The sequence below is a fragment of the Dendrobates tinctorius genome, unplaced genomic scaffold (assembly GCF_039654945.1).
Source record: "Dendrobates tinctorius isolate UK_male_01 unplaced genomic scaffold, ASM3965494v1 ptg000131l, whole genome shotgun sequence".
Lineage (NCBI taxonomy): Eukaryota > Metazoa > Chordata > Amphibia > Anura > Dendrobatidae > Dendrobates > Dendrobates tinctorius.
In genome coordinates this window covers 3,861,096-3,883,849 of record NW_027361799.1, presented here as the reverse complement: position 1 = coordinate 3,883,849, position 22,754 = coordinate 3,861,096, and the positions used below count along the sequence as shown (strand labels likewise).

General features: G+C 40.7%; 1 protein-coding gene across 1 annotated transcript; it reads right to left on the bottom strand.

Annotated features, from left to right (window-relative positions):
- Window positions 1-579: 579 nt before the first annotated feature.
- On the bottom strand, window positions 580-22,577 carry LOC141048041 (uncharacterized). The gene is made up of 3 exons (XM_073543368.1): window positions 22,391-22,577; window positions 10,084-10,247; window positions 580-1,681 (listed from the first exon to the last, which is right to left on the bottom strand). The coding sequence occupies exons 1-3, from the start codon at window positions 22,575-22,577 to the stop codon at window positions 1,430-1,432; spliced, it is 603 nt and encodes a 200-aa protein (XP_073399469.1). The 3' UTR covers window positions 580-1,429.
- Between the last annotated feature and the right edge of the window lie 177 nt (window positions 22,578-22,754).

Sequence of the window (22,754 nt, the reverse complement as noted above, 5' to 3'; positions counted from 1 at the left end):
ATACATAAAAAAAAAAATAAATCTTTTTTTAATCCTATTAGAACTGAAGACTGGCATCTCTGAAGCAAATGGAAAAGATTTTTAATACTGTTTTTTTTCTATTCCACATGGGATAGTAGATTTGGCGTCAAATGCCAATCACACTGGAATACAAAAATAAAGAAAAATACAATCTATTCACAGTATCGAATACCTTGGGGAAAAAAAAATAATTTTAAGTAAACAATGTTTAGAAGGAAGTCCATTAATGAGGATGAGTCCCCCCTCCTACCCATCAAACACTTAATAGCTAAACGGCAATGTATGATAAGGATGCTGAGCATGTCATGAGAAGGCTCGTGCAAGTGACCCTCTCCCTGCGTCAGCCAGAGTTGTTACATTGCCGGATGAGCCATGATCCATAAAGTGCAGAGGGGGGTAGCAGCATATTTGCAGAACACCATGCTGTAAGGGAACGTGCACACGTTGCGGATTCCATTGCAGATTTTTTCCACGTGAATTTTCCTAAATCCAAAGGTATAATGACCTGCGTTTTATCTGCGGATTTAGTGCAGATATCATGCGGATTTTCTAGAGATTGTGCGGATTTCCCCTGCGTTTTTACACCTGCGGTTTCCTATAATGGAGCAGGTGTAAAACGCTGCGGAATCTGCACAAAGAATTGACATGCTGCAGAAATGGACCCGCAGCGTATCTGCTCTGGATTTTTCTGCAGCATGTGCACAGCATTTTTTATTTTACATAGGATAGAATGGTAATGTACAACACAGGAGAATCTGCAACGTGTGCACAGGGCCTAAACGTTCCGATAACATGTCCACCCCACCTGCAGTGTTCCAAGGTGCTAATGCTCAATTATATGTCAATATGTAATGTAAACCTTAAGTACTTGAAGTCCATAAAAAAACAGAAAACAATTAAGGTAAGATTATGACCTGCCATTTCATCTCTTTGCAAAGAGCCCCCACAAAAAGGATGAGGGTTTGTGCATTCGTTGCAGATAGAAAAGAGTCACTTCTATCCTAGCTTGGACTGTCATTGAGGTAATCAATATTCTTTTAAAAAATGACAAAGGAAAAAAAAAATCGAGGCGTAGAGGCAAAGGAATTACACTTGGTGCTTCCATTATGATCATCCTTGGAAGGCGATTTCTGATGCTGGCCGCAAGAACGTCTCTCAGCATCAAGCTTGGCTGTTTCAGCTCTCAATAAAATCTTATACTCCCTGGAGGCTACCATTGCTAGGATATCCAATGGGCTTTTGTTTTCAATTTCCTCAAAGTCTGAAGGAGAGTGCTACGTTATCATCGGTTGAATAATTGACTGCTGAATTGTAACGTCTTTTCTTGGTGGGCCGTGTTGAAGTTGTGAGCAGTTCTGGAGATGAACACTCAGCTTTTATGCCTTGGGCCACATCGTTCACAGAGACATCATGACTCGCTGCAGTGACCGCATAAAACGGATGTCCAGCAGGGTAGATTAGAGGCACTGTTACCAGCCATAGTGGGGACAACCAGCATACGAGGTATGGTATGGTGCTCCATCGGTGAGAAGACAATTGGTCTAGGCTGAATTGTAGGGGACCTTGAGTTCTCGTTTTCCTTTCGAAAGAGCGTGTACAGGTTAGGGTCAACACCATCCTTGCGTAGCGTGTCTGGCAAGATCCGTCTCCGAGCATTTATAAACCATTAAGAAATCTACAAGTAAAAAGAGAAATAGATCAGCTCAACAGGGGGTGTATAATATAGGAAGCACTGCTAAGACTTTTGCTTGGTATTGCAGAGCAGCCCCATGTAAGGGAATAAGGCCACGCTGCAATCCAGATAGCAAAGTTAAGAGGGGGAAAATACTTTTTCTTGAAATTTATTTTTTTTGCAAGAAGTACAAAAGCATTGGCAGGTTCCAGAAAACCAATTTTTGATACCCCCAACACCACCACCACTGTGTCATTATTAGTGTTGAGCATTCCGATACCGCAAGTATCGGAATTCCGATACCGACTTCCGATATTTTTTCAATATCGAAAGTCGGAATCGGAAGTTCAAAGTTGATTGACAGCCTGACGTCATCATGATGCGCGGTGTGTGCGCATCATGATGCGCCGTCATTTCGGGCCTTCCGGGGGTCTCTGCCGGCCTGCCGGGGGGCTGTGTGGACTGCCCGGGGTCTGTACCGGCCTGCCGGTGGTCTGTGCAGGCCTGCCGGTGGTCTGTGCACCCTGTGGGGGTCTGTACCGGCCTGCCGGGGGGCTGTGCCGGCCTGCCGGGGGGCTGTGCTGATGTCCGGGGGTCTGTGCAAGCATCGTCCGATGGGACTACAAGTCCCATCTGGCGATGCCTGCTACCATGACAGTGATTGACACATTAGCCAATGATGGGACAGTAGTAGTCCCATCATCCGGCTAATGTGTTAAATGTTAAAAAAAAAAAAAAAAAAAAAAAATGCTACATGCATGCTACATGCATGCTCCATGCATGCCACATATATACTACATGCATACTACATACCATACATTCATACAGTACATATAACATAGAGTAACATACTTACCAATACTTGTCAAATTGTTCCCCGAAGCCATTGTCTTTTACGGAATAAATATTAACATAACAAACCACAAAAATACTCACCCACGATCCGAAGCAGTCCATGAGTGTGTCCCACGACGATCTTGGGTAGAGAACTGCAGCATCAGCTGTTGCTGCCGTTCTCTACGGGCTGCAGGAATCCAATGACGGAAGGTAGGTATCCTTCCGCACTGTATTCCTCCGCCACTTAAAAAAAAAAAAAAAAGTCCCTAGTCTCACTTTATGCCATTGCTGTGTGGGAATTTCCCACGCAGCAATGGCATAAAGTGAGACTAGGGAATTTTTTTTTTTAAGTGGCGGAGGAATACAGTGCGGAAGGATACCTACCTTCCATCATTGGATTCCTGCAGCCCGTAGAGAACGGCAGCAACAGCTGATGCTGCAGTTCTCTACCCAAGATCGTCGTGGGACACACTCGTGGACTGCTTCGGATCGTGGGTGAGTATTTTTGTGGTTTGTTATGTTAATATTTATTCCGTAAAAGACAATGGCTTCGGGGAACAATGTGACAAGTTTGGTAAGTATGTTACTCTGTTATATGTACTGTATGTCTATATGTATTGTATGTAGTATGTATGAAGTATATATGTGGTATGTATGTAGCATGCATGTAGCATGCATGTAGTATGTATGTAGCATGTAGTATGTATGTAGCATGTAGTATGTATGTAGCATGTAGTATGTATGTAGTATGTATGTAGCATGTATGTAGCATGTATGTAGCATGTATGTAGCATGTATGTAGCATGTATGTAGCATGTATGTAGCATGTATGTAGCATGTATGTAGCATGTATGTAGCATGTATGTAGCATGTAGCATGTATGTAGCATGTATGTAGCAAGCATGTAGCATATATGTAGCATATATGTAGTATATATGTAGCATGCATGTAGTATATATGTAGTATGCATGTTGCATGTAGTATATATGTAGCTTGCATGTAGTATATATGTAGCATGCATGTTGCATGTAGTATATATGTAGCATGCATGTTGCATGTAGTATATATGTAGTATGCATGTTGCATGTAGTATATATGTAGTATGCATGTTGCATGTAGTATGCATGTTGCATGTAGTATATATGTAGTATGCATGTTGCATGTAGTATATATGTAGTATGCATGTTGCATGTAGTATGCATGTTGCATGTAGTATATATGTAGTATGCATGTTGCATGTAGTATATATGTAGTATGCATGTTGCATGTAGTATATATGTAGTATGCATGTTGCATGTAGTATGTATGTAGTATGCATGTTGCATGTAGTATGTATGTAGTATGCATGTTGCATGTAGTATGTATGTAGTATGCATGTTGCATGTAGTATGTATGTAGCAATTTTTTTATTTTTTTTTACATTCAACACATTAGCCGGATGATGGGACTACTACTGTCCCATCATTGGCTAATGTGTCAATCACTGTCATGGTAGCAGGCATCGCCCGATGGGACTTGTAGTCCCATCGGACAATGCCTGCACAGCCCCCCCGGGCAGGCCGGCACAGCCCCCCCGGGCAGGCGGGCACAGACCCCAGAGAGGCTGTACAAGGGAAAAACAGGATTTTTCTTATTCCGATACCGGAAGTCCCATAGACTTGAATGGGACTTCCGGTATCGGAATCGGCGATACCGATACTTTTTTTAAAGATCGGCCGATCCATTCCGATACTTTGAAGTATCGGACGGTATCGCTCAACTCTAGTCATTATCCAATCACCCTAAAAACTGGCTTCAAAGGAGAAACCACTATCTTAGTGGCTATTCATATACAAATTGTTATGGGTCACACCTGGAGCAATGAGGGGTTGGTCTGGCTACATAAAATGGTTTTCTCCTCCTCTGTGGGTGTTAAATATTAATAATTCGTTAAATATTTCTTATTACACCTAGTTCTGTAGAATGCTTTAGCTTATATGACATAGGCTATTTTTAAGCTTGGCTCATGGTAGAAATGTCAGCTCACTACATATTTAAGTTTAGCCTTGAGGTAAATGTCAAACTCCATATATACCGAGATCACGTGCTTCAAGAGACGTATATAATTCATGGCTAACTGTAGGGGTCGCTGTCTTCTTCCCTCACCACCATGAGAGACAGACACGAAGATGTCGCCTGTGTTGGGCCATGACATGACATAACAGCTGGTATATTACTTGACGGCTATGTGAGAAGCCGAACTGAGACACAGCAGCCATTTGCCATGTGGGATCCCGGAGAGAAGAAGAATACATGTTGCTTTTGCCATGTGGGATCTCAGAGCATGATCTAATGGACAATCTCTCTTTCACTTATTTTTATTCACCTGTTTTTCTGTAATAACCTTTCTTTGATGGAAGAATTCAAATAAATCACTATATTTTTATCTGGTAACTAGTCCTGAGTATTTTACAGGATAAGCATTATTTTACATTGGAGAGCCAGCCAGATCTGAATTTTTGTATTTTTTTTTTGCGGATTTCCCTCAACTTGCCCACAAGGGGGATTGGACTTTGCTAACGTCAAATCATATGTGCAAGTTGTCAGGAATTCCACTATTCACAAGAATCAGACGGAACCTAGACGTGAGGACTAAGAAGTACCAGATAGATTGAGAAGTACTACAAGTGCCAAAAGTACCAGACGTAAGCCAGACGTGTGAAGACAGGAACCCAGCGTTGTCCATCAAAGGAACAAGCTGAGACATTTCAAGGTAAGATAAAATGGATGTCATTAATTGTCTTGCTAAGCAGAGTAAATTGAAATTTAAGTCTGTAGACAATTCTAATTCAGAAGTTTTATGGTTAAGTTTATATGCCGAGTGTGAACTCGAGAATCAGAGGTTAGACTGTAAATTCTTCAATAGAGAAAGAGAGAGATTAAAAAATATTCTACAGATGGTAGATATATTTCATAGATCTGTGTCAGAGAAATCCAAAAATGATTGTGTAGAGGATAGTGATATTCCCGAGATTCACTGTAATGTGGAGAAACAGTTACAAGTAGCGGCCATTGAAGGTGACCTTGCAGACGTGGAACAAGATGGAGAAGTAGGAGGAGACTTCAGAACTGACGTAGAGGACGTACAAGGGAAAGACGTACCACTAAAAATAGACGACTCACAGGCCCAAATCCGAAGGAAAGTAAGGAAAACTTTGCTACAGATATGCAAAATAATACCTACATATGACAAAATGCATGTTTGTAGAAACTCTGAGGTTTTTGAAAGTTGTGTTGACAAATTTGATTTATCTAACGAGGAGAAGAATCAGTTGTTCAAAATGTGGATCCCTGTAACCTTTTCCAGGAGGTTATCTTTAAAGTTATCTGGTGAAACACATGAGAATTTAACTGATAAAGACAGATTAAAAATTCTCATTTTTTGTTCATCAAATGAAAATCATCCAGATATTGATATTCTTCAAAAATTAAGGATTGGTCGGAAGGAATGTATTTTTACGTTCATGTCCATATATGAACGTTTGTATAGAATGCTGAGTGAGAATGTCAAAACATCGTCCCTCATAAGGAGTTTTGTAAGCAAATTTTGGTTTTTAAATCCTGCATCTCGTGTTATTGCGTCACAAAAAGATTCATTGTTTGAATGTGCGCAATCCCTTGATTTTGCCAGAAAACACGAGAATTGTGAGAGGAAAGTAAATTGTGCTAATTTTGTAAAGACAGGCAGAGTAAAATCTTATCAGAAGCCTGTATTAGCAAAACCTTCTAAAATAAGTTTTCCCCAAAACCAAATTTATGAAGAACAAAGGAGATCACATGTTTGTTATAAGCCATATGGAATGATGCAAAAGAACACCGAAAAGACACAAATTGAATTAAGAAAAATGATGAGTTTTGATCTTCTTTCTGTAACCAAGATGGCCGAATTTAACAGACAGAAACAGGTGGTGAGTGACATCATGGCCTGTAAACTGAATACTCTGCTCCAAGAATCTATCAGCTTTAAAATGGCAAGAACCTTTCAGGATATTTTTTGCAGAGAAATAAGTATGGGTGTAGGAATTGGCTAGAAAAAGTAATTATATATATATATATATATATATATATATATATATATATATATATATATATATATATATATATATATATATATATATATATTTTGTGTAACAGTGTTATACAATTAGTGAGTTATATGTAATTATTATATAGAGTATAATCCTGTAGTTTTATGGTTTGTGGATATATACATGGTCATACAGTATATATAGAGTGTTTGTAGAAGTAGAAATAGTAGAACTGTATTTTAATGAAAATTAAAATCTACATCAGTAATAATATTTAGAATATGAATATGATATTAACCTTATCTTTTATGTTTCCTTAGAATTTTCATTTCAAAGCAGGACTTAATCGGGAAAAATTCTCTTCCAAGGATTTATGCCTTTATTTACACAGGAAGTTGCAATAATAAGTATACCAGACCAGTATACTATGTCCCTGTTCCTTAGGGAAAGAATTTTTAAAGGTGGTCTCAACTTTTGCAAACCAATGGAATTTTTTTTTTCCAGGCCTAAATGTCAAGTATAGCTATACATATATTTATGTCATGTGTATTTGGGGAATATTCAAAGAAATATTAAGAGACTAAATTGAAATAGTTTACAGTGCATTGATAATTAGGATAATTTGGGTTAAAATACGTGTATTTATCACACCTTCGTATGTGAGGTATTTGGTTTAAACTTAAATATGTGACATAGTCTGAGTGACAGTGACTGAGTGTATGAGCAGCTGCTGAGCGAGTGATGTGATACGTTTGTGAGGCCTCAGGATTCTAAAAGAGGAAAAAAAAAAACCCCAAAAGCTTTTATCTTTAGGAGAAATATGCAGATCAGATAAATTATTAGAATATTAGGATATATAATGAAATATTATCTATACAACATATATTTCTGTATTTCTATAGTAATTATTTCTTGATTTAGTTAATTGTGGATAAGTGCAATCGCACATCAAAATGGTTTATGCAAATTAATTTTTCCAAAGGATAATTTTATGATATTCAAATTAATTTTGATGGTTACAAATCTTCAGACAAACAAATGGTATAAGCAAGTATAAATTCACATAATTTATACATTAATTAATTATTTTAATTTTGGTTTTGATAAATGAATTATTTCATAGAACAATATTTTTTGGTATTAAGGGGGAAAATATGTTTTTGATCCTGACTACATCATCACATTTGATTAATACCTCTTCTTCACACATTTTAATAGGAAAAAATATTAATAAGGTACAATGGTATAAGTATTGGGTATAATAACAAGTATTATAAAGAGTCATTTCTTTACACTAAGAGGAATTACATGCAAAGTTGCATAATTTGAATATTTTGGTAACACAAGTTTATGACAATTATGAAATAATCCAGATCATGGAAATATTAAGGGTATATGTTACTGAAGACATAACTACTCTGCATCAACATAAAGGCCTTATTCTTATTTTTATTTTTATTCTTATTTTTCATTATTTTTAATTCTTTCACCAATATTTATTAAAGTAATATCTACTGAGAATATTGCTTCATTAAATATAGCAATTATATGGTTCTTTTACTAAGGAAAATGTTTCACTTCTGAGTTATATGCAACAATTCTTTTATTCATTCATTCGCTCACTCATATATTCTTATTTTGGTTCATGGCTATACATTCCTACATATTAGTATAATAAATATATTCCTTATTAATAAAGATGAAAACACTGGTTACATAAAACACAGTGACACCTATGGGTTGTAAAAGGTAATTACACCTATGACATAAAAATGTTCTATCACATGAAAAAAATGGATAATAATGTATTATCACTTATTATTGGTTTATTATTTCAAATATTGAAATCCATATATGGTACAAATTCTGATAATAATTATATGGATATTACTGATTGCTATGGTACACTGTGATATTATAGGATAGGAAAATTACCAGATTTGGTATAGACTAGGGAATGAAGACTTCAAGCAAGATACTGAAATTACATTAAGAATCAATTTTAATATGAAAAGTCTTTATTATCAGTTGCAAGAAGAAGAATGCCGCGATCCAGAAGTCCCAGAAGGTAACAAAGCTATGATTACTGAGTAATAGACTGTGTTAATTACAAATGCAGTAGTCACCACTGACAGTCACGATTAAAGTGTCTAACCTGACAACCAGAGGACGATGATCCTATGATGCTGAGATGAACTGTGTTATCACATTCTTATCAAGTTCCGGAGGTTTTCAATCACCTGTAAAGCTTCCATGAAGGCTGGTGAACAATAAGGTAATTATCAGGAAGCTACAACCCTGACATATGTCCTGTGCATTAGGACAAGGACTGGTTATGGTGCTATGTTTAGCAAGGAAGAGTCATTTTAACCCTTGCTTTGCTGACCAAAGACGGCACACCTGTTCAAAGACCAGTGCCGATCAAGGATTCCAGAATATCCAAGGCGAGCCAATGTAAGCCCAGGTTTTTAAAGATGACACTGCACAGATATTAAAGCTGCATTTCATCTATAGACTTTGTTTCTTATCAACATTTGAACTTATGGACTTTGATTTGATACACAACACGATTTCTACAACATCTATATGCTATAGAAAAACTGTGGTTTTAAAAGAACTAAGAAGAAGACAGAAGACATCAAAATGAAGACCAGATGACATCAGATGATGATGACTGGACCTGAGATGCTTCAATTTAGACTTAGGGAAGTATAATTATACATATTTTATATGAATATTGTTCACGGCTTACCATAACATGAATTCACATCAATTATGTCATTGAGTACTTATAACGGTAATCTGATATTATTATTATTATTATTATTATTACTGATATTAAATTATTTTGTCAAAGAAGAAGAAAAAAGATCTTGTTATATTTGAGGGTCCAATTAATGTCTGTCTCCCTCAAAAGGGGGAATTGTTAAATATTAATAATTCGTTAAATATTTCTTATTACACCTAGTTCTGTAGATTGCTTTAGCTTATATGACATAGGCTATTTTTAAGCTTGGCTCATGGTAGAAATGTCAGCTCACTACATATTTAAGTTTAGCCTTGAGGTAGATGTCAAACTCCATATATACCGAGATCACGTGCTTCAAGAGACTTATATAATTCATGGCTAACTGTAGGGGTCGCTGTCTTCTTCCCTCACCATCATGAGAGACAGACACGAAGATGTCGCCTGTGTTGGGCCATGACATGACATAACAGCTGGTATATTACTTGACGGCTATGTGAGAAGCTGAACTGAGACACAGCAGCCATTTGCCATGTGGGATCCCGGAGAGAAGAAGAATACATGTTGCTTTTGCCATGTGGGATCTCAGAGCATGATCTAATGGACAATCTCTCTTTCACTTATTTTTATTCACCTGTTTTTCTGTAATAACCTTTCTTTGATGGAAGAATTCAAATAAACCACTATATTTTTATCTGGTAACTAGTCCTGAGTATTTTACAGGATAAGCATTATTTTACAGTGGGATAAGGGTTGTGACTGTGCTGATGCAACCATTCGTGTAGGATAGCCACAGACGCTTTCGGCAGATTTCCTCTGCGCTTCCTCTTAGCCCTGGGAACTTCCCACACCACCACCTCGCTGGCAGTCGGGGCACATTCCTTATTCTTAGCTATCATTGCTCCTGTGGGGAGAAACATTTGGTCAAGCAATGGTTGAGATACACAGCATGAACAATGAATGGTTTATATAGTGTAGAAATGGCAGTCATGGACAATCTACCAGGACTGAAAGACATAACTGCACTACAGGAGTCCGCTTCATTCCTGAAAATGGACTTCTCCAGAGATTGGTGAAGGTCTACATTTACACATAATGGTCATCCTACTTAGCATTGTTTATGTACTCTGGGAAGAAGCCTCCTTGTTTCATTCAAACGTCCTCTTCTCACCATTGGTAGACCCCCTCCCCCATTCCAAATCGTGATGAGCTACTTGAAGAGGTTATTCTAGGTTGCTTAGTCTGGACATATGGAGTCAATACTCCAAATATCCTGCACAAAAGACTTAAGGGTACTTCACACATAGCGAGATCGTTAGCAAGATCACGGAAATGTCACAGGTTTTATGACGCAACAGCGACCTCACCAGCATTCTCGCTACGTGTAACACATAGCGGCGACCGGCCCCCCGCTGCGATATCGCTGATCGTGCTCGAGTGTCCTAGGCCTTTTTTTTAAGATTTGGAGATGGCGGCTTCTATGGGTAAGATTCTATGTAGATGAGGGAGGGGGAGGAGCTCTGCCTGTAGCTCCTCCCTCCTGACATCTACATCAGAAGCCGCCATCTCCTATCTCAATAAAGCAGAGGAAGACCAGTGCACAAATGTATATATAAAAATATAAATCTTTATTCAAACCAGAGGTAAAATTGGCAATAAATACATGCAACAGTGACACCAAAAGAAAAATGGCAGCGTGTTAGGAGCACAGTGCACCTATACAAGATGGTATACAACAATCAGGATGTGCAGAGTAATAAATAGACGGTGTGTAAAAATCCCGAGGACCAGGGGTTAAATATATTGAATCGGTGAGTAGCCAGCAGAAAAAGTAAAGGAAAAATCCCAGCTGGCTCACACACAGACTATATTGGAGTAAATATACCAAAGTCCATAGAACCTCATAGGTCATGGTAACCCAAGTACATACCAGAACAGGTTAACACTGGGCTGTCACGCGCTGCCATAAGTAGGTGGCTAGGAAATAGCAAGGCCAATAGCATGAGAGAACACAGACGGCCCCCACCTCTCCCCCGGATCATAGCCACCGACAGCTGCATGGGGCCCCGTGGTGTCAGACGCCAGACAGAGACCAGGGGAAGGCAGAACAGGAAGTTGCGCTGGTCCGCGCATGCACAGAATGTGATAGCAGATACCGTGGCCATCTTGGGATAGGGCAACCATATGGGAAGATGAAAAGCGTAAATATATCCAATCTGTCAGTCAAACATATAAAAAATGACAGAAATGGGTATCCATAAGCAGAGTACCAGTGCCCAGAGCACAATAAGCAGAAAAATTAATTAACAAAATATTTTAAATATACAGCACATATGCAGTGAAAAGGACAATTGTTGAAAACATGTCAATAGGGACAAACAGCAAATGTAGAATAATTAGAATACTCCAGAGCAGAGAAAAAAAACACATTACAATGGCCTGTATGCGAGAATTCAATATGCACATATAAAAATATAGATTACATTACGTGTATACGCAATGGTACCATTACATATATAAAGAGGAGTTATAACAGACATATGTACATAAATATTATGCAAATTTAATAATCACTGCATTACAAGCACATTGAAGAAAAATCATAATGGGCTGAAATACCCCAAAATTGCCCCACAACCCATACATGACACATGATAAGTAACAGATTAATAAAAAAGTAGTCCATCACCAATGGTGATATCATCCTGAATCCGTACTCCCATTCTCAAAACCGATCCAGGGACGTGATGAAGGCCTTGATATTCATTCTTTGAAATAGATGAAACTAATATGTGTCCCACGAAGTAGAAGATGGCGTCACAGTAAAACCATGGCATCAAATGGGTAAATCACTAAAATAAAACCAAAGGTTAAAAACAATACAGAACTATCAATGTCACTATTATGACAGCAGCTCACAGAAGATTACAGAAATGGAGTGAAAGAGAAACACTCATTAAGGCCATGTGGGTGGACTGTCTTGAGTCTCCCTATTCACCTTGACTCTAATTGCCCCAATCTCTTTGATAGACCGCCACCCCTAATGTCAATATTCAACGCCTCAATACCTCTCACTTTAAGTAGAGAGGAGTCACATTCATGATGATCCTTAAAATGTCTTGGAATAGTCCTAAGGGTGGACGAATCCATGTGGCCCTGTGCCGCCTGTATCCCCAATACATGTTCTCTAACACGTACCTTAAGTTGGCACGTGGTTAGGCCAGCATAAATTAAATCGTAAGGACATGTCACATAGTAAATCACATATCGAGTAGTACATGTAATCCGTTGTCTGATGGAAAAGGATTTACTCCCATCAGAAGCACAAAAGGAGCTACTATGGATAATGTTAGGACAGGCAACACAATGGCCACATGGAGTACATCCCACCCTAGGAGTAAAACTATTCAAGAAAGTAGATGGTTGACTACCAACATGATGGCTTGAGACTAAATGATCTCTCAAATTTCTCGCACAGCGGAAGGATAGAGATGGTTTTTCTGTAATAAATTTACCAATGATTGGGTCAATACGTAGAATCTGCCATGCCCTCTGTAGGGCCTCATGGACTAAACCAGATCTTGCATTATAAGTAGTCACAAATCTGACTACCTGGTAATTAGTAGATGTTAATGATGCTTCAGATCTATATAAAAGATCCTGTCTCAAAGCGTATTTAGCCCTATTAAATGCCTTTTAAGTGATCTGCGACTATAACCACGCGACAAACTGTTGCCGAAGTTCTTCGGCCCTACGATAGAAATCATCATCAGTAGAGCAGATGTGACGAAGTTGCAAAAATTGGCCGACAGGGACAGCTTTAATTACATGCTCTGGATGACCAGATGTTGCATGAAGCAATGAGTTAGTTGCAGTTGTCTTCCTAAAAATGTCCGTCTGCAGCAACCTGGAGGAGTCCTTCCTGACTGTTACATCCAAAAAATCCATAGTATCAGCACTATACACAAAAGTCAGGTGAATATTACGGTCGTTGCTGTTGAGATGGGTGATAAGCTGCTCAAGGTCGACGGGCATGCCCTGCCAGATGAAGAATGTCATCTATGTACCACGTCCGAAACAGGACGCGGCACATTGACTCATCCTCGTCTGACAGAAAGAGGTCCCTCTCCCACAGCCCCAGGAATAGACCCGCATAGGCGGGTGCTTAAGTGGCCCCCATCGTGGTCCCCAGGAGCTGCAGGTAGAAGGACCCCTTAAACACCAAGTTGTGTGTGAGGGTGAACTCCAATAATTCCAGCAGAAGGTCCCTCCAGCCAATGGAAAGACCAGAGGTACTGAGGAAAAAATCTCACTGCTTTAAGGCCATAAGTGTGCCTAATGTTGGTGCAGAGGGACTCAACATCTGCTGAAACTAAAGTGTCACCCCCCGAGACACAGCCCGTCAAACCTGCGCAGCAAATTGCCCATGTCACAGAGAAAGGAGGGGAGGCTAGTTACAAGAGGCTGTAAATGATCGATCCACCTGTTTAATGTTTTTATGTACTTTTGGGAGGAGGTATAGTGTGGGGATCGCTGGTTCAGGAACCACCAGCGTGGAAAACAGTTTTTTGGTGATGCCATCCTGTAGATCTTTTCAAGATGACATCCAATTGAGAAGAGTACGCAGAGAGAGGGTTGTATATCAGTTTCCTATAACACACATTATTATTCAACTGACGAAACGCCTCCCTCTCATACATATCAACTGGCCACAGGATGACATTCCCACCCTTGTCCGCTGGTTTGATCACATCTGGTAGTTCCTGTAATAACCTCAATCTACACCTCTCCTCCCAAAGAAAGATTATCATTGCTAATAAACCTAGGGATTTGATAAAACTCCTTTGTGACCACCCGGACAAGCATATCTATGTTAGTACAAGTGGAAAGCAATGGAAATTTAGTGGATCGAGGGCGGATGGACTGAGGAATCTTGCCTCCAATATATTCAAAGCCTCTTGTTCCTCTTCTGTAGGAAATGGGGATTGAAGATCATTGTTAAAAAAATGTCTCCTAAACAGCAACGACCGCGTGAACAATTGTAAATCCTTGATGGGATCAAAATTGGATGCAGGACAGAAAGAGACCCCTCCCAAGAAGCCGCAGATCAACATCAGAAAGACAATTACTCAAATTAATCACATTATCACGCTTCATGATTGAAGAGACACTGTCCCTCTTATATGGATGAAAGGAATGGTCACGTAGTCTTGACACGTCACTAGTCCCAGTATTGGCAGAGGACAAATCAGAGCGGCCGTTCAATGATGACATGGAAGGTGAAGATTCCTTGCGCATGTTAGAGCGACTGGCAATTTTCTTCCTCCAAAAATAATAGATTTTTTTAGACTGATAGTCTTTGATATCGCTATTAAATTTAGATATTTGAGTCTCTTGAATTTTTTTTCACAAGAGTATCCATAGACTTATCTAGGTCTAATTCAAATTTCTGTAGTCTCTCAGCCGGGCAACCTGCTCTTAATTCACTCAATGTGGAATCAATCAATGTAACCAGACCACTAATGGTGGAGGTGTTATGGTCAATCAGGAGTTGTAGTAGGGAAAAAAGTTATTACAGGATTCCTCTAATTTGGAGATAATTTCATCCTCCATGGGAAAGGAAGGAATCACCCTGACCCTGGGATTTGGATGGTTCGCCCCCGGGTACATTTCGTCCCCAGCATTTGTCCCCCAGGATGTTTTGCCCCCAGCAGTTCACTCACAGCAGTTCGCCCCCGAATGTTTTGCCCCTGGATTTTTCGCCCCTGGATGTTTCGTGCCCAGATGTTTTGCCCCCCAGCAGTTTGACCCATCTGATGTTTTGTCTCTAGCATTTTGACCCCAGATGTTTCACCCTCAGCTTTTGGGGTCAACATGCAGGGAACTAAACATCTAGGCTGAACATACCTGGGGATAAAATATACAGGACCCCAATTGCTGGGAAGTCTTGTGGCTGCCTTTTCAGCAGCTCTACTGGCTGGCCTTCATCAGTCAATCCAGGGGGCAGGATTCCTCTCCTGTCACCAAAACACTGCTGCGCATGCACAGTGCCACGATGAGATCAGGCAGAAGAGGATGCTGGGAAGGAGAGGACTCGTGGTGGCCGCTGGATCCAGCATGGCGATCGCCAGCCCATACAGTCAGGAGAAGATCAGGCAAAGATGAGCAGAAGACCGCTAGGTAAATACCAGGAGGGCAAGATCAGCATCATGCTTACCGCAACATGATTGCTAAAAGCATGCTGCCGTATTTTGCTGTTTGGCATGAGAATACCCCTTTAATACAGGCTATGTATGGAAGCAGGGGGACTGTTGACTGACTACAGGGTTAATCCCACCCACCTTCTCTGCAGAACGGAGATATTGGCTTTGCTGAACTAAGGTGGTGGTTAACCAGCTTCTACAGAACCTCTTTATCAGGTTTTCAGAAGGGGGGTTTGGGGGGTTAGCCCTCACAGAACACTGCCAGTATACCAAAGAATGGAGCAGCAGGTAAAAGTGGTATTTTCACTTCAGGATACCTTTTTTCTAATGATGCCCAGTCCTCAGATTAGGCCAAGAATAGGGTCCAGTTGTATTCTGCATTAACCCCTTCACGACCTTTGACGCCATGTAGGCGTCATGAAAAGTCGTGTCAGAACGACCCATGACGCCTATGTGGCGTCATGACTTTAAAGCCCCCCCTGCGGGTCGGGTGACCTAGGTCACTGAAAGGTCACCCAACCCGCAGATACAGGGGGCTTTGTTCTTCGCCACAGGGGGCGTGGCTTCGCCCCCACGTGGCTACGATCGCTCTGATTGGCTGTTAAAAGTGAAACAGCCAATCAGAGTGATAGTAATATTTCATCAATGAAAATTGATGAAATATTGCAATCCAGCCATGGCCGATGCTGCTGTAGCATCGGACATGGCTGGAGACACCGATTCCACCCCCCCACACCGACGATCGCCCCCCCCGCAACTGAATGACAGCGGCGATCTGCCGCCGCTGTCATCTGCCCCCCTCCCATTCCCACTGCTCCCCGCCAGCCTCCGATCCCCCCCCTCTCACCTTCCCCGGCACCTTCTAAGTCCCCCTGTCGCTCCCGGTGTCTGGCGGGTCCGGTTCATGGGCGCCGCCATCTTAGAAAATGGCGGGCACATGCGCAGTGCGCCCGCCCGAATCTGCCGGCTGCAGATTCCATTCTTTCATTTTGATCACTCTCACAGTGATCAAAATGAAAGAAAAAGTAAATAAACCCCCTGATTATCACCCCCATAGGTAGGCAGAACTAATAAAATAAAGAAAATATTTTTATTTTTCCATTAGGGTTAGGGTTGGAAAGAGGGTTAGGGTTGGAAAGAGGGTTAGGGTTGGAATTAGGGTTAGGCTTGTGGTTAGGGATGTGTTAGGGTTAGGGCTGTGGTTAGGGGTGTGTTGGGGTTAGGGTTGGAGTTAGAATTGAGGTGTTTCCACTGTTTAGGCACATCAGGGGGTCGCCAAACTCGACATGGTGCAACCATTGATTCCAGCCAATTTTGTGTTCAAAAAGTCAAACGGTGCTCCCTCCCTTCCAAGCCCTGACGTGTGCCCAAACAGTGGTTTACCCCAACATATGAGGTATCAGCGTACTCAGGAAAAATTGCACAACAACTTTTGGGGACTAATTTCTCGTGTTACCCTTGGGAAAATAAAAAATTGGGGCTAAAAAATTATTTTTGTGGAAAAAAATGATTTTTTCATTTTCACGTCTCTGCGTTATAAACTTCTGTGAAGCACTTGGGGGGTTCAAAGTGCTCACGACACATCTTACATACGTTCCTTGGAAGGTCTAGTTTCCAAAATTGGGTCACTTGTGGGGGGTTTCCACTGTTTAGGCACATCAGGGGCTCTGCAAACGTAATGACGACCGCAGACTATTCCATCAAAGTCTGCATTTCAAAACGTCACTACTTCCATTCCGAGCCTTGACGTGTGCCCAAACAATGGTTCCTCCCCACATATGGGGTACCAGCGTACTCAGGACAAACTGGACAACAACTTTTGGGGTCCAATTTCTCCTGTTACCCTTGTGAAAATAAAAAATTGCGGGCTAAAAAATCATTTTTTGACGAAAAAAAAGATTTTTTATTTTCACGGTTCTGCGTTATATACTTCTGTGAAGCACTTGGGGTTCAAAGTGCTGCTCACCACACATCTAGATAAGTTCCTTGGTGGTCTAGTTTCCAAAATGGGGTCACTTGTGGGGGTTTCCACTGTTTAGGCACATCAGAGGCTCTGCAAACGTAACATGATGCCCGCAGACCATTCGATCAAGTCGGTATTTCAAAACGTCACTACTTCTCTTCCGAGCCCCGACGTGTGCCCAAACAATGGTCCCTCCCCACTTATGGGGTATCAGCATACTCAGGACAAACTGGACAACAACTTTTGGGGTCCAATTTCTCCTGTTACCATTGTGAAAATAAAAAATTGCGAGCTAAAAATTCATTTTTTGAGGAAAAAAAGATTTTTTTATTTTCATGGCTCTGCGTTACAATCTTCTGTGAAGCACTTTGGGGTTCAAGGTGCTCACCACACATCTAGATAAGTTCCTTGGGGATCTAGTTTCCAAAATGGGGTCACTTGTGGGGGGTTTCCACAGTTTAGGTACATCAAGGGCTCTGCAAATGTAACATGATGCCCGCAGACCATTCCATCAAAGTCTGCATACCAAAACGTCACTACTTCCCTTCCGAGCCCTGACGTGTTCCCATACAGTGGTCATCCCCCATATATGGGGTATCAGCGTACTCAGGACAAACTGGACAACAACTTTTGGGGTCCAATTTCTCCTGTTACCCTTGTGAAAAAAAAATTACGTGCTAAAATTCATTTTTTTTGAGGGAAAAAAATGATTTTTTATTTTCACGGCTCTGCATTATAAACTTCTGTGAATCACCTGGGGGTTCAAAGTGCTCACTATGCATCTAGATAAGTTCCTTAGGGGGTCTAGTTTCCAAAATGGGGTCATTTGTGGGGGAGCTCCAAAGTTAAGGCACACAGGGGCTCTCCAAACACGACATGGTGTCCGCTAACGATTGGAGCTAATTTTCATTTCAAAAAGTCAAATGGCGCTCATTCCCTTCTGCGCCCTGCCGTGCACCCAAACAGTACCCCCCCCACATATGGGGTACCAGCATACTCAGGACAAACTGGACAACAACTTTTGGGGTCCAATTTCTCCTATTACCCTTGTGAAAATAAAAAATAGCGTGCTAAAAAATCATTTTTGAGAAAAAAAAATGATTTTTTATTTTCACTGCTCTATGTTATAAACTTTTGTGAAGCACTTGGGGGTTCAAAGTGATCACTACACACCTAGATAAGTTCCTTAAGGGGTCTAGTTTCCAAAATGGTGTCAATTGTGGGGGAGCTCCAATGTTTAGGCACACAGGGGATCTCCAAACGCGACATGGTGCCCGATAACGATTGGAGCTAATTTTCCATTCAAAAAGTCAAATGGCGCTCCTTCCCTTCCGGGCCCTGCCGTGCACCCAAACAGTGGTTTATGAACACATATGAGGTATCGGTGTACTCAGGATAAATTGCCCAACAAATTTTAGGATCCATTTTATCCTGTTGCCCATGTGAAAATGAAAAAACTGAGGCTAAAAGATAATTTTTGTGAAAAAAAGTACTTTTTTTTTTTTTTTACGGATCAATTTGAGAAGCACCTGGGGGTTCAAAGTGATCACTTTGCATCTAGATAAGTTCCTTGGGGGGTCTAGTTTCCAAAATGGGGTCACTTGTGGGGGAGCTTCAGTGTTTAGGCACACAGCGACTCTCCAAACGCGACATGGCAAGCGCTAAATATTCCAGCATATTTTCCATTCAAAAAGTCAAATGGCACTCCTTCCCTTCTGAGCCCTGCCGTGCGCCCAAACAGTGGTTTTTGACCACATATGAGGTATCGGTGTACAAATTTTAGGATACATTTTATCCTGTTGCCCATGTGAAAATGAAAAAATTGATGCTGAAAGAAAATTTTTGTTGGAAAAATTAAAATGTCCTTTTTTTCCTTCCATGTTGCTTTAGTTCCTGTGAAACACCTAAAGGGTTAATAATCTTCTTGAATGTAGTTTTGAGTAGCTTGAGGGGTGCAGTTTTTAGAATGGTGTCACTTTTGGGTATTTTCTGCCATATAGACCCCTCAAAGTGACTTCAAATGTGAGGTGGTCCCTAAAAAAATGGTTTTGTAAATTTTGTTGTAAAAATGAGAAATCGCTGGTCAACTTTTAACCCTTATAACTTCCTAATAAAAAAATATTTTGCTTCCAAAATTGTGCTGATGTAAAGTAGACATGTGGGAAATGTTATTTAGTAACTATTTTGTGTCACATAACTCTCTAGTTTAACAGAATAAAAATTCAAAATTTGAAAATTGCGAAATTTTCAAAATTTTCGCCAAATTTCTGATTTTTTCACAAATAAACGCAAAAATTATCGATCTAAATTTACCACTAACATGAAGCCCAATATGTCACGAAAAAACAATCTCAGAATCGCTAGGATGCGTTGAAGCGTTCCAGAGTTATTACCTCATAAAGGGACACTGGTCAGAATTGCAAAAAATGGCCAGGTCATTAAGGTCAAAATAGGCTGGGTCATGAAGGGGTTAAACCAGCTGTTAATCAGCAGCTTTCAGCACCAACGACAAGGACAAGTGACTGGAAGCTGCAGCCATTGCTCACCATGATTTCAGTGAAATCCAGGGAAGATGTGACAGCGCCTAGTAAAGAGCTGATCGACCGTGACATGCCTTATACAGGGGCATGCACTGCTCTGTGCAGAGAAATGCATGTTCTGGATGGGACTCGGTTGTCTGCATCCGGTCTTTTAGTAACAAACGGCCCTTTGGGGACAACCTTTAAATTGGTGTGGCCCTTGGTGAATGAGTTTGACACCCCTGATCTAAGACAAGTGACCATCATTTTACTGTTGTGTACTAGTTGTTACACTTAATGGCTTCTTTTTGTCATCCATTATATATCATGCTGTATCTAGTGATGAGCAAACCCAATCTGGAAAGTTCAGGGTTCGTATCGAACATTGCCTACTCGGGTTCAACCACACTGACCCCAAACAGGCAATGTTCGGAGTTTGCTCATCAGAAAATAAAAATCTCTTCTCTCCCCTTTGCTGAGGTCCAGACCTGTGTGGAGAGTCTTCTTGACCAAGGGAATCCCTAGCTAGGAATTCTGAAAGGTAGTCCCATGGGTACGATGACCTATTCACACAATGTGGAAGTGCATGGAAGAGGACTGAAGAGGACCCTCCATGTCTGCCGCTACCTCAGCTTAGGGATATATATATATTTATACATTTTTTTTTTTTTTTTTTCTTTTTACTATCTGGTCAGTGATGAGGATGTGGTGGACAGATTCTCCACTCCACCGAGTCACCATACCCATTGAGTTCAATGGAGATGAACTGCCCAAACTGAACTTCAGCAGGTTCACTTCTCACTAATCTTATTTTGGGTCTAAGATGTATAAATGTGATCAAGTTATGATTTTTTCAATTCCAAAACTTTGACTTTTCTAGATAAGTAACTTTACAAACAGGCAGAAAAATATTAACAATTGGTCAAACCAACCAACATTTCAGAACAATATATTTAAAGTGTAACTCTAAAAAAACAAAACTTTTGATATGTTATAGTACCTGTGGCACTGATCTTTTCCAATGGAGACCCCCTTCCAGCAGCTTTAGTTTTTTAAATATATTTTTTTCTAAACTTTATTTAGTTTTGTGTGAAGTCCCAACCTAGTTACAGCAGCAGGCTCTATGTGCTGCAGGATTTCAGTGGTTACTAAGGAAGTTGGGCCCCCTTGGTAGCAGAAATTGTGGACAGATTCAGGCTTCCTGTGATACATTCAGGGCTGCTCATTCTCAGCCCTCTGGAAAGTTCCACTTCCCCCTCCCCTCATGTGCTTCATCCTCAACAAGAGGAGGGCTTCCCCCCTGTGTAAAGCCAGTAAAGGACTGAGCACATGGGGAGTTGGGGAGCTTTGCAGAGGGCTGTGAACCAGCAGCCCTGTATACATCAAAGGGAGCATGTTGATGCCTCTTTCAGACTTACTGTTTTCCTGGTGATTACCGTGGCAGTTTAAAACCACGGCGGTAATCGCCAGGAAGTTAGAACATGTTTTAAAATGGAAAACCACTTTCTGCTGCAGTTTTCCTGTGACTTGAGCCCATTGACTTGCATTGGGCAAATCGAGTGCTATCTAGTAGTCTTATCGGCGATCACCGCCGTGGTTTTAAACTACTGCGATAAACGCTGACAAAACCGCTTGTCTGAAAGAGGTCAGATAGTTGCACGTCCTGTGTATCCATGTCCCCTAGAGTCCATCCACAAGTTCTGCTACTAAGGTGAAACTACCTTCTTAGTAGCCACTGAAATCCTGCATCACATGGAGCCTGCTGCTGCAACTTGGATGGGACTTTTCACACAGAAGTAAAGTTGCTGGATGGGGGTCTCCATTGGAAAAGATCAGTGGCACAGGTACTATAACATAGCAAAACATGTTTTTCTTTTTTTTAGGGTTATGCTTTCACTGTAAAAATTAAAACTGGTAAACAAGAAGCATAAAGGGTATAGAGGAGGAAGGGTTGGAGAAAAAGAGGAAAGAAAAGAAAAATTGCAGGTGTTAATGTTTGAATTGTTTTACAGCTAAATATGTGACCTTCAACTAAAATTCAAAGCTGTAGGCGATGCCTCAGATAATCTATCATGCTTCTATTGTTGAAATCTTGCACAACACGCTTAACCCTTCTGAAATTGCAGCATATTTTTTCTCTTGCAGCGATGGGATTTCCTGCTATTATCTGAATAACTTCTAAACTGTGGAGCTCTTGCTGATGTTTCAGACAGTTAATGAACCGGTATATTTGGGAAAAGAGTACCACATGTTTCTTGAAGGCTACGGTGCCATCCTTCAACATCATTATTTGTTCTCTGTTGATCACTTAATGTTCGTTCATACATATTCCAAAGTTGAACTGGAAACACAGGAGCCTGACGTCTGCGAGTCATTCGCCCAATATAGGTATCTTGAAAATAGTTGTCAATGGGTATGGCTTCTTGTGGAAAGTCAGGATTTTCCACTAACTCTTCAAATGAAGGCACAACATTCTGTGGTGGTAGAAAGGCAAGGGCAGGTATCATGCATATCCAACGAGCAAATTCATGGTCACCTTGATATTGCATCTCGAGTCCTTCATTTTGAACTTTACGCCAAACTGACTGTGATAGGTGGAAGAAGCAACCGGTCTTCTCGAGGTTGGGGAATTCACTCTCAAATGCCTGGATTGCAGCTACTTCAAAATCCAACAACAGGTTGTGTGGCTGCAGTCCAGGTTGCATGTTCTTCAGCCCTTGTAGCAA